The sequence below is a fragment of the Boleophthalmus pectinirostris genome, unplaced genomic scaffold, assembly GCF_026225935.1.
Source record: "Boleophthalmus pectinirostris isolate CB_2022bp ecotype Guang Dong unplaced genomic scaffold, ASM2622593v1 HiC_scaffold_14, whole genome shotgun sequence".
Lineage (NCBI taxonomy): Eukaryota > Metazoa > Chordata > Actinopteri > Gobiiformes > Gobiidae > Boleophthalmus > Boleophthalmus pectinirostris.
The window spans coordinates 36,027,628-36,040,127 of record NW_026571047.1 but is presented as its reverse complement, the minus strand read 5'-3'; the positions used below and the strand labels follow the sequence as shown (position 1 = coordinate 36,040,127).

General features: G+C 42.1%; 1 protein-coding gene across 1 annotated transcript in view; it reads left to right on the top strand.

Annotated features, from left to right (window-relative positions):
- The window catches only part of LOC110165442 (inward rectifier potassium channel 2-like), a 5,498-nt gene extending 96 nt beyond the window's left edge, over window positions 1-5,402 (top strand). Inside the window, exons 1-2 of the mRNA XM_020930635.2 lie at window positions 1-41; window positions 3,774-5,402. The exon at window positions 1-41 is cut by the window's left edge and continues 96 nt beyond it. Of these exons, the coding sequence (XP_020786294.2) occupies window positions 3,901-5,310 (1,410 nt within the window). The 5' untranslated portion in view covers window positions 1-41; window positions 3,774-3,900 and the 3' untranslated portion in view covers window positions 5,311-5,402. The remainder of the gene's footprint in view (window positions 42-3,773) is intronic.
- The last annotated feature ends 7,098 nt before the right edge of the window (window positions 5,403-12,500 follow it).

The window sequence follows — 12,500 nt, the reverse complement described above, 5'->3', positions numbered from 1 at the left end:
CGAGCGGGATTTACGAGCATGACGCAGCGACGCAGCAACAGGTGAGTGCCGGAAATTTACGTCAGGATTACGGTTTAATAATTCAACAAAACCCAAGATTTAGAACTCGGATTTAAGACAAATGTGGAATTAAGCGGTTTATTTACATATTTATCTTTTAAAACACACTAAAATGATAACCAGGACTAAACCAGGACTAAACCAGGACTAAACCAGACTAAACCGAGGCTGAACCAAGGCTTAACTAAGATTAAACCAGGTCTAAAGCAGGTCTAAAATAGGTCAAAACCAGGCCTAAACCAGGTCATATCCAGGTCTATAACAGGTCTAAAATTGGACTAAACCAGGTCAAAACCAGGACTAAACTAGGGCTAAACCAGGTCTAAACAAGAACAAGGTCTAAACTAGGTCTAAACCAGGACTGAACCAAGTCTAAACCAGGACTAAATGAGGTCTAAACCAGGTCTAAACCAGGTCTAAACTAGGTCTAAACCAGGTCTAAACCAGGTCTAAACTAGGTCTAAACCAGGACTAAACCAGGTCTAAAGGAGGTCTAAACCAGGACTAAACCAGGTCTAAACCAAGTCTAAACCAGGACTAAACCAGGACTGAACACGACTTTTACAGCTCAGATTTAATCCAAATGTTCAGTTTTGTTGTTAATTTGAATATTTATCTTTTAATTTAACACAATCCAAAAACATTACCAAAGTTTAGAAATGACACTGGAAATTTCCACATGCTCTGTTCCACGTTGTGATGTCACAAAGGGGTAGATTTGAAGTGAACAACTCCTTTAACTTTTGACAGAGTTTTGTAACGTGTGTTTTTGTGAGTGTGACGAGGAAACAACATTATAACACAGATCAGCTCTTTAAAATCACAGCAATTTAAAAATTTAATTCATATTTTTTGTGTTTTTGAATATTATATCCACACACTGTTAGAAAATCCTGTTTAATTAAGTTTATTTTTGCATTTTAATATTTTTGTAGAGCTTAAAGTCAGAGCAGGGGCCTGGTTATTGAAAGTGAAAATGATAAAAATGTGCAGGTCTGAATGTTTCGCTCAGGTTTAATATTTGTGATGAAATTTGGCTCATTTTCCAAAACAAATCACAAAGAAATATTTCCCTTTTTCTGGTGAAATTTCATCAGATGTTTTTTTTTTTTTTAATATCTGATGTAACGTCTCAATGTGGACAGGAAACAGAGTCACTAAACCAGAAAAACCAGGTCTAAACCAGGACTGAACCAGGTCTAAACCAGGACTGAACCAGGACTGAACCAGGTCTAAATTGCTGTTATAGTTTAGTTTTTACTGTAAATGTTGAAGTTTCCATTCAGTGTAAAATTATTTTGTTCAGTTTTGGCGCTAAACCTCAAACTGACTCAAAGGGGTCAGACCAAAGTGGGCCAGAACCACAACGTCCTGTTTCACATCAGACCCGAAAGCACCAGAATATCATGTTTCTATGACGACACATCAGCCTCCTCCAACTGCACCTGCACAAGACCAGACCACGGTCCAGACCAGGGTCCAGACCAGGATCATAACCAGACCAGACCAGGATCCACACAGGTCCAGACCAGGATCATAACCAGATCTTCTGTGAACAGTTTTAAAATGTCCGTGACAGTTTGAGTTCATTTCATTAAAACTCACTTAAAATTATTTTATTTAAGAATTTACTATTTTTCACACTTTGTAGATTTGAAACCTAAAAAAGTTTAAAATTGTATTTTTTCCTGGATGTAAATCGTGACATCACAGCAGAGAATTTCATAACTGTTGCCATAGCGACGGTGTGGCACACAGAGCCCAAACTCCTCTGTGTGTCAGGAAATATAAATGATAAATATTAAATTGTAATTATAATATTATAATATATATTATATATTATATATATTATTTTATTATAATAATTAAGTATCCAAAACAAACATTGTTTTTGTGTAAATTGGCCAAATGTTTGAATGGAATTCTGTTTCAAAAACAAAACTCCACTTGCTGAAACTTTCAGCACATTTTTCAACTTTTCTTCACAAATTGCGTCTGGATTTGTGTAAAAATATAATTTATATTTAAACATTTTTACCCCAGATTCAGAGAATCAGAAAAGTCAGACACTTTAACACTTTAAAACTTTCAGAGTCTCTGAGGCTTCAGTCTGACTCTGAGCCACAGCTGCCCCGGGGCAGATGGACCTGCCCCAGAGCACGTGCACGCCCCGGCCCTGTGCACGCTGTGCACACAGGTACGTGCACACTCATATACGTGCACACAGGTACGTGCACACTCATATACGTGCACACGTGCACACTCATATACGTGCACACTCATATACACTGTACAATGTACTCGTGCACACTCATCGTGCACACTGTGCACACTCACGTGAACTCGTACTCGTGCACAATCATCGTGCACGTGCCAGTCCTCAGTCGTCTGTTTTACGTCAGAGGCTCTAACTCCATCAACAGGAGTTAAACCTCAACACGACGTCTCTATCAGCACTCGTGCACGCCCCAACCCCTCGTGCACGCTCGCATATGTGCACACTCCAGGCCCCTCGTGCACGCTCGTGTACGTGCACATGCCTCGGATACAGAGCTGTTGTTGGATTTAGAGGCTCTGTTTTAGCTCTGCACCTGTTACACATTTGTCTCATTCACATCAGCTACTGCTCCTGCCTGCTCCTGTCATCTCCTGTCTACTTCTGTCTGCTCCTGTCTGTAAGTGTGTGTGTCAGAGTAGTAGTAGTAGTAGTAGTAGTATTAGTAGCAGTACTAGTAACGTAGTAGCAGTAGTAGTACTTTTTTTTTGCAGTAAACAGAGGTGTTTCTAGGCGACAGTTCTAATGAGGAAAGTGTCTGCAGAGATCGAACCTCTGAGGACCCGGACCAAAACAAGGACTAACCCAGAACTGAACCAGGTCTGAGGACTAACCCAGAGCTGAACCAGGTCTGAGGACTAACCCAGAACTGAACCAGGTCTGAGGACTAACCCAGAACTGAACCAGGTCTAGGGCCTAACCCAGAACTTTGTCATTTTATCAAATGTTGAACTGTTCACCATTGACTTGTTGCTCTTTTAGTGTGATGAGGAAAAAGTCCAGGACCCAAAGTGGAGTTTAGAATTTGGTTATAGTCCGGTTATGATCCGGTTATGATCCAGTTATGATCCGGTTATGACCCAAGTAGATGCTGTGCAGAACTTTCTGTGAGAATAGTTTTTGAATGATGATGTAATGACTCAGATGTTATGTAAAGACTCAGATGTGACCTTTCACAGGAGTTCATGAGACCTGCTTAAGACCAGGAACCGGGCCAAAACAAACTGGACCAGGACAGGACCAGGACAGGACCAGGACAGGACCAGGACAGGACCAGGACAGGACCAGGACAGACCAGGATTGAACCAAGACAGAACCAGGACTAAACCAGGACCAGGACTGAACCAGAAGACTGGACCAGGACTAAACCAGGACTAAAAAAGGACTGGACAAAGACGTGACTTGAGGAGGTGATGAGGACAGAGACTCTGGTCCAACTGTAGCTGCAGCTGTAGGTTTGATGTTGTACAGAGAAAGTGATGGACCATCTGAACACGAGTCCTGCTCCGGTCTAAAGAAAAGAAGTGGAGTTTTCACAAACACAAACTCAAACCTTCTCTCTCTCTCAGATGTATCTGATCCCCCCCTCCTCTCTGTCTCTTTCCCTCCGCAGATGTATCTAACGTCTCTCTCTCTCTCTCTCTCTCTGTCTCTGCAGATGACCCGTGGCCCTCGCTGACCCTCTCCTCGTGGCGGACGTTTCGTTTCTCTCTCTGTGGTCGACCCTCGTCTTCGCTCTGGGGCAGGTGCTTCAGCGCTTCCTTCAGAAGCTCCAGGTCGAGGGGATGGGAAGCGCTCGAGTCAACAGTCGACACGTCAGCACCAGCTGCTACAGCGCCGTGTCCTCCGACGAGATGAAGCTCACCGCTAACACGGCTAACGGCAAAGCGAAGCCGGCGCCGCCGCACAGCCGCTTCGTGAAGAAGGACGGTCACTGTAACGTGCACTTCGTAAACGTGAGCGGGCGAGGCCAGCGGTACCTGGCCGACCTGTTCACCACCTGCGTGGACGTGCGCTGGAGGTACATGCTGCTGATCTTCTGCCTGGCCTTCGTCCTGTCCTGGCTCCTCTTCGGCTTCATCTTCTGGCTCCTGGCGCTGCTCCACGGCGACCTGGAGGTCGGAGGTCACAGGAAGTGCGTGTCTAACGTAAGCACCTTCACCGCCGCCTTCCTCTTCTCCGTGGAAACACAGACGACCATCGGCTACGGCTACAGGTACGTGACGGAGGAGTGCCCGCTGGCCGTGTTCGCCGTGGTGCTGCAAAGCATTCTGGGATGCATCATCGACGCCTTCATCATCGGCGCCGTCATGGCCAAGATGGCCAAACCCAAGAAGCGCAACGAGACACTAGTGTTCAGTGAAAACGCGGTGATCGCGCTGAGAGACGGGCGCCTGTGCCTCATGTGGCGAGTGGGAAACCTGCGGCGGAGCCACCTGGTGGAGGCGCACGTGCGTGCGCAGCTGCTGCGCTCACGAGTGACGGAGGAGGGCGAGTTCATCCCTCTGGACCAGAGTGACATAAACGTGGGCTTTGACAGCGGCGTGGACAGACTCTTCCTGGTGTCTCCCATCACCGTGGTGCACGTGATCGACGAGAACAGCCCGCTGTACTCGCTGAGCCGCACCGGCCTCCAGGGGGCGGACTTTGAGGTGGTGGTGATTCTGGAGGGGATGGTGGAGGCCACGGCTATGACCACACAGTGTAGAAGCTCCTACCTCGCTCACGAGATCCTCTGGGGCCAGCGCTTCGAGCCCGTGCTGTTTGAGGACAAGAACTGTTACAGAGTCGACTACTCCAGGTTTCACAAAACCTACGAGGTCCCCAGCACTCCCCACTGCAGCGCACGAGAACTGGACCAGGACCGAGACCTGGCCCAGGGCAAGTACCTGCTCCACCAGCCGCTCTTCTGCTACGAGAACGAGATAGAACCTGAGGAGAACGAGATAGAACCTGAGGAGAACGAGATGGAACCTGAGGAGAACGGGATAGAACCTGAGAAACAGGAGGACCTGGAGGAGACAGAGGAGACGAGGGAGGACAGAGAGGACAGAGAGGAGGGGGAGAAAAAGGAGGGGGAGGAGTCAGAGGGCCTCACAGACACTGCGTCAGAGGGGGCGCCTGAGAGCACCCCAAACTCCGACCTGACCTCTGACCCCAGCCCGCGGCCGCTGCGGCGGGAGTCGCAGATTTAAAAACACTTAAATACAGTTTCTGACTCTTTCAGTAAAGTTCTGCCTCTTAAAGGGGTGGCGAGCTCTTAAAGGGGCGTGTGACGGTACGGCTCGATGAGGGGGCGGGGCCTGAGATGAAGGGGCGGTGCCTGACGGGGAGGGGGCAGGGCCTGGGGGAAGGGGGCGGGACCATGCTTCTGTCACTGTTTCACATGGAGAGAACTTTTTTTATTTTTTTTACTGTTGGAGCTCGTCGTTTAAAGCTTCACTGTGTCACTTTTCTGGCGGGGGGTCTGCTGCCTGTTGGTCTCCATGGAGATGTTGATGCTTTGCCTGGCAGGTTCCACAGTAGGGCATTAAACATCTGTCTTCACTTCATTTCTTCTTCCATAAGTACACTTAATGCTCAAGCAGACTTTGAAAAACAGAATCTTTTACAGTGAACAGACTCTCCTCTCCACAGATCTGACCTCTAACGGAAAAGTTCCACAGTGAAGCTTTAGGTCAAACTGAGATTTTTAAAGAAAATTCCCTATACCTCCTGAAAAAGTCACATTTTTATTTCAAACGAGAGAAAAAAAGCGAGAGAACTCTGAGCATGTGTTTTGTTTCATTCATTTATTCCATTCAAAAAACTCTAAACATTTAGTTCTTCTCTCAAACCGAAAACACTCCGTTCCACCTTGTGATGTCACATGGCAATACAGGAAGTGCTTCACTGTGTTTTTAAACTCCACACACCTTCACTAGAATCAGATCTTTACAGTCCTGGAATTGCCGATTTCTGCTCAACTAAATGTAAAAACAAAAAAAAGAATGAGCTGTTCACTTGAAAAAACTACCACTACATGACATCACAAGTTGGAACAGAGCATTTTGAGCTGATAATAAAGAGTCACTCAAATGTGTGAATGAAGCAAAACACAACTCCAGGTTCGTTTTGTGTAATTCAGGAGCTTAAATTTAACATCTAGGAAGCTCTGGGTCTCTGCATCAGTGTTGGGGCAGCAGTTGTTGGACAGTTGGACCGACTCACACACACACACACACACACACACACTTACACACACAAACGCACACACATACACACAGAGAAGGGGGAGGGGTCAGTGGGGAGCACCTGTTTGATGGAAAATAGCTTAAATTCTGCTCTAAAAATGTCCCTGGACTGCAGCGGATCTGTCGTGTGCCGCGTGCCGTGTGCAGAGCGTCGTCCAGGGGTCTCCAACCTTTTTTCCTCCGGAGTGCAACGTTTATTTAAAGAAAATTCCAGAGAGCCGCTCGTTTTTAGCGGTCGCGAGAAATGGCGTAGAACAGTAAAAGGCCTATTAAACATAGAGTACGCCCTTATCCGTTCTGTCCTATAAAGGCAGAACGCAGTAACATCCTGTCATTTTGTTTATATTTGAGACCCGGTTTATCACGTGAATAAATATCGTGAAAAATATTGAGCTCAAAATTGACATTTGTCCCTTATTTGTCAGACCCTGAGTCGTGCAAACGCCAAACTGAACTTTTGCCTTTGCACGACTCCTTATTTTATACTTAACAACTGTGAGCTCAATATTTTTCGTCTACAAATATTTCTTCATTAGAGCAACTAGTTGTCAAATTTTGGGAGAAACTTTTGTCTGGACAAAAGAGAACCAGTTTCACACTCCGGAGAGTTAAGCTCTTTGTAGGGCAGTATTTATTAGTGCAGTGAAAATGATACGCCAATGATGTTCATTTTGTCTTCTTATATACTTTAACTTCTTGGGTTCTTTTTAAAGACAATGCAGCAACGGGAGACGTGGTCAGTGTGAGCGACCTGCCAGGTCCATCAGACTGACCACGTCTACAGGAAGTAAAAACAGCTGATATACGACACGTCGCCACCAACACCGGTGACAGTTCTGAAGATGCTGAAACATGTCAACACGGTAAATACACTGTACTGCATTGTCTTTAAAAGGAACCCAAGAAGTTAAAGTGAAAATGATACGTTTACAGTTTTAATAATCATTATGTTCTTCAAAGTTTAGCTGTTCAGAACAAAACACAAAACTAAAGGAGGTGGAGATCTGTAGTGTGTAGTCCAGGAGTCTCCAACCTGTGGCTCGGGAGCCACCAGTAGCTCTTCAGCCCTTTTCAAGTAGCTCGCCAAAGGATTTCTGAATTACATGTACAGTGCTGAAAAAGAAAGGTTTTATTAAATAAACGCCTCTTTCCTCTGGACACTAATAAATGGATAAAGGTTTATGTTTTATGGCATCTAACTAATAAGGCTTATACATACTCAATATATAAGGTATATACATTTTTATATATATATATATATATATATATATATATATATATATATATATATATATATATTTTTTTTTTATAAGTATAAACACATTTTTTAATAAGTGTAAACATATGTTTTTATGGCTGCTGAAACTAGTAGAACTCTATTGTTTGGCGTTTGGTTTAACTCCAGGACAATGATTTTCGCTGAGCTGGTCTCACAATTTAACTGCAAAAAAACTTAAACTTGTGTTGTTTCCATGTTTTAAAAATGTTCCGCAGTGGTTCTTTTTCATGTGAAACAGTGAGTTTTGACAGAAGCGTGCTGTGAACAGACCGGCGTGAAGTCAGACGTCAAACACGTCAAAACACAAACCTGAACAAAAACTCTGTTGATCGTTTGTGCTGCAAAAAGTTTTGGAAATTTTTATGAATTTTTTACTGGTCAAATTGGAGTCCTGACACTCCTGGTTTAGGACTGAGACCGGGACCAGGACCAGGACTGAGACCAGTTCAGTTCTGGTTTAGACCTGTTTTAGTCCTGGTTCAGACCTGATTTAATTCTGGCTTAGACCTGGGTTTAGTCCTGGTTTAGACCTGGGTTTAGTCCTGGTTTAGACCTGGGTTTAGTCCTGGTTTAGACCTGGTTTAGACCTGGTTTAGTCCTGGTTTAGTCCTGGTTTAGACTTGGTTTAGACCTGGTTTAGACCTGGTTCAGTCCTGGTTTAGACCTGGTTTAGTCCTGGTTTAGACCTGGTGTAGACCTGGTTTAGTCCTGGTTTAGACCTGGTTTAGTCCTGGTTTAGTCCTGGTTTAGACCTGGTGTAGACCTTGTTTAGACCTGGTTTAGACCTGGTTTAGACCTGGTTTAGACCGGCATTGCAGTTTTAACGGCAAATGAATCATTATCTGTTTTTTTCATTTTGGTTTTAGAGACAAATAATGAAGAAAGTAGTTTTTTTTTCTTATTATTTTTAGTTTTATTTTGAAAAACGAAGCACAAACGAATCTTTTTGCCGGAGTTTTCGTGCAGGTTTTCGTTTGACGGGGGCCGACTTCACGCTGGTCGTCGAACTGGCATCAGGGTCAAACTTTAACTTTAACGTGTCAATTGAATGTGTGTAAAGCTCTTATATTCTGCGGACTTAGACTGAGCTCCTCTGCGTTTTTAAAGCCCACACGACTTCAGACCGACTTACGTTTACGCCGGATGCCCTCCCGTGACGCAGAAGTCCAAAGCCCGTGGAATATAGGAGCTTTTGTGCTGCTAACGCTGTCACCAAACACAGTATTATATTATTATTAATGTAATTATATCGTTTTTGACAAAGCCCGACGACTTCTGGTACAGAGTTTGTACAGTTTTTATGCTTTTAATATTTTTATTTTAACGTTTATGTGAGATGTTTTGAATTTCAAGCCTTAAATGTAACAGCGACGGATGACAGGACGCGTGCAGTTTGAAAACAAAACTCGCAAATTCTGCTAAAACTGAAAAAACGCTCTGATAGTTTATCTGGAATATTTATTAAAAGCCTCATGTTACGTTATTTTCTGATTTGTTTTGATGCAGTTTCCTCGTCACAAACAAATAAAAGTAATAAAATAGCAGTAAAAAAGTAAAAAGAGTGAAACAAAACACGACTCCAGGTTTGTTTTTGAGCAGGAAACTACATTAAAACAGATAAAAAAGTGAAATATGGGGCTTTTAAACCTTTCTGAAGTGAGTTTTGTGAGTTTTTTGTACCTCCATTTTTCAGTCTTCCAAACGTCACATGTACAGGTTTTACAGATTTTACAGGTTTTACAGATTTTATATCAACTGTTTGTATAAAAAACTTTCTGCTTTTCCAATAAAATACGAAGGAATTTTATTTTGTGTGTTTGTATTTCTCTGTTGTCGCCATTATCATTTAGACGTGTAGCTTGGTTTAGGTTCAGTTTTAGTCCTGGTTTAGTCCTGGTTTAGACCTTGTTTTAGTCCTGGTTTAGTCCTGGTTTAGACCTTGTTCAGTCCTGGTTTAGGCCTTGTTTATACCTGGTTTAGACCTGGTTCAGTTCTGGTTCAGTCCTGGTTCAGTCCTGGTCTAGTCCTGGTCTAGTCCTGGTTCAGTCCTGGTTCAGTCCTGGTTCAGTCCTGGTTAGTCCTGGTCTAGTCCTGGTTCAGTCCTGGTTCAGTTCTGGTTTAGACCTGGTTTAGACCAGTTTTAGTCCTGGTTCAGTCCTGGTTTAGACCTGGCTTAGTCCTGGTTTAGTCCTGGTTTAGTCCTGGTTTAGTCCTGGTTTAGTTCTGGTTTAGTCCTGGTTCAGTTCTGGTTTAGTCCTGGTTTAGTTCTGGTTTAGTCCTGGTCTAGTCCTGGTTTAGTCCTGGTTCAGTCCTGGTTTAGTCCTGGTTTAGTCCTGGTTCAGTCCTGGTTTAGTTCAGCATCACAGTTTAACTCACAATAAATGGGAAATGAATCATTATCAGTTTTTTTCATTTTGGTTTTAGAGACAAATAATGAAGAAAATAATTTGTTTGTTTGTTTGTCTTTTCTTATTTTTGGTTTTATTTTGAAAGTTAAATATTTTTATACTGGGTCTGTGTACCGTTCATTCTTTTGAATTTCAATTAACCAAAAACAATAAAATAGGAAAACAGTTTGGTATTTCATTTTTTCGTTTTAGTGTCAAACAAAAAAAAACAAAAAACTATTTCGACCTCTATTTCCAATGTTTAATTTAAAGTTTATTTCAAATAACACCAATCAAAAAACAGTCTTGTGTCTATATTAATTTGGATATTTTATTCTCTGGTTTATTTGCCCTAGAAGTTCTGCTGCAAGAAGAGAATAAATAAAATATCCAAATTAAAACAGGCACCAAGACTGTTTTTTGATTGGTGTTATTTGAAATAAACTAAATTTAATATTTTATTTTAATTTTTTGGTTTGACACTAAAATGGAATAATGAAATAACCTGTTTTCTCCTTTTATTGATTTTGTTCTTAATTGAAATTCAAAAGAATGAATGGTACATGGACCACAGTGTCTATTTTATTTTTTATATATTTTTTTCTCTGGTTTATTTGAAGTTCTACTGTTACTTACCTGAAAAATCATTGCAGTTTTGTGGACAAACATGTCGTCTTCTTTTATAGCGTATTCTGCCTCCACTGGTGTTCAGGAACTTTGCAGATATTGAACATTTTCTCCAAAAACACTCAGGAATCCTGTTTCTGTTGATTGTAAAACTGTAACATACAAAAAATAAATGCATATTACAATTATGTTTTCACATTTAAACAAACGTAGAATAAGCAGCACTACATAAAACAATGTAATTCAATATATGCATAAAAAATAACAATAACATTAGATGGACTTCATAAAAATATAAGATAAAACAAGCGATTAGCATCAGGCTAACATTAATGGAAATTTACATAGACATGCTAACGCTATTAGCATCTGATATTTTTGTGGGAATTTCAAACTGTAAAATAAGTTAAAGTTGAGTTAACGTATTATAACATTATAATTCTTACACACAGATATTTTCATGGGGCAAAAAGACTGAATTTACAGGAATTAAACACCGACAAGAACAGCTGAAAATTCTTGAACAATATGGCGGCTACGGAAGCTCAGAGTAGACAAAAGAGATAAACTCAAAACAGAAATATTCTTCATATTTAAAATTATGTTTTTATTGTAGATCCAGAGTTGAATTCACAGGCGGCGCTGAGCAGCAGAACTCAAATAAACCAGAGAGAATAAAATATCCAAATTAAAATAGGCACTGAGACTGTTTTTGATTTTTGATATTTGAAATAAATTAAATCTGGGTTTTTTTTTTTTTTTTTTTTTTGTTTTTTTTTTTTTTTTACCCTAAAATGGAAAAATAATCTCTTTTCCAATTTTACTGTTTTTCGTTCTTAGCTGAAATTCAAAAGAACAAATGGTACACGGACCACACTGGACGCTCCACATGCACTTTTTTTTTTTCAAGTCTGAGTAATAAAAATAAATCTGTTGCAGAGAACATGAGTGTACGAGCAGAAACTGAGCTGAGTTTAGTTGTTTTGCAGTGAGGGAAAAAAACTTTGAAAATGTTTTTAGTTTTTGTAGTTTTTAGTCACAGAACCCTGAATACCTGAATTAAAATGTATTTTATAACATATTCGTACATGGGCCAATCAGAAAACTGTGTTCTGAACACAGTGTGTGTGTGTGTGTGTGTTCTGTGTGCATGTGTGTTTGGGTGTGTGTGTGTGTGTGTGTGTGTGTGTGTGTGTGTGTGTGTGTGTGTGTGTGTGTGTGTGTGTGTGTGTGTGTGTGTGTGTGTGTGTGTGTGTGTGCTGTGTGTGTGTGCTGTGTGTTTGTGTGTGCGTGTGTGTGTTTGTGTGTGCGTGTGTGTGTGTGTGTGTGTGTGTGTGTGTGTGTGTGTTTCTGTGTGTGTGTAGAGGTGTGTGTGTGTGTGTGTGTGTGTGTGTGTGTGTGTGTGTGTCTGTGTGTGTGTGTGTGTCTGTGTGTGTGTGTGTGTGTGTGTGTGTGTGTGTGTGTGTGTGTGTGTGTGTGTGTGTGTTGTGTGTGTGTGTGTGTGTGTGTGTGTGTGTGTGTGTGTGTGTGTGTGTGTGTGTGTGTGTGTGTGTGTGTGTGTGTGTGTCTGTGTGTGTGTGTGTGTGTGTGTGTGTGTGTGTGTGTGTGTGTGTGTGTGTGTGTGTGTGTGTGTGTGTGTGTGTTCTGTGTGTGTGTGTGTGTGTGTGTGTGTGTGTGTGTGTGTGTGTGTGTGTGTGTGTGTGTGTGTGTGTGTGTGTGTGTGTGTGTGTTCTGTGTGTGTGTGTAGTGGTGTGTGTGTGTCTGTGTGTGTGTGTGTGTGTGTGTGTGTCTGTGTGTGTGTGTGTGTGTGTGTGTGTGTGTGTGTGTGTGTGTGTGTGTGTGTGTGTGTGTGTGTGTGC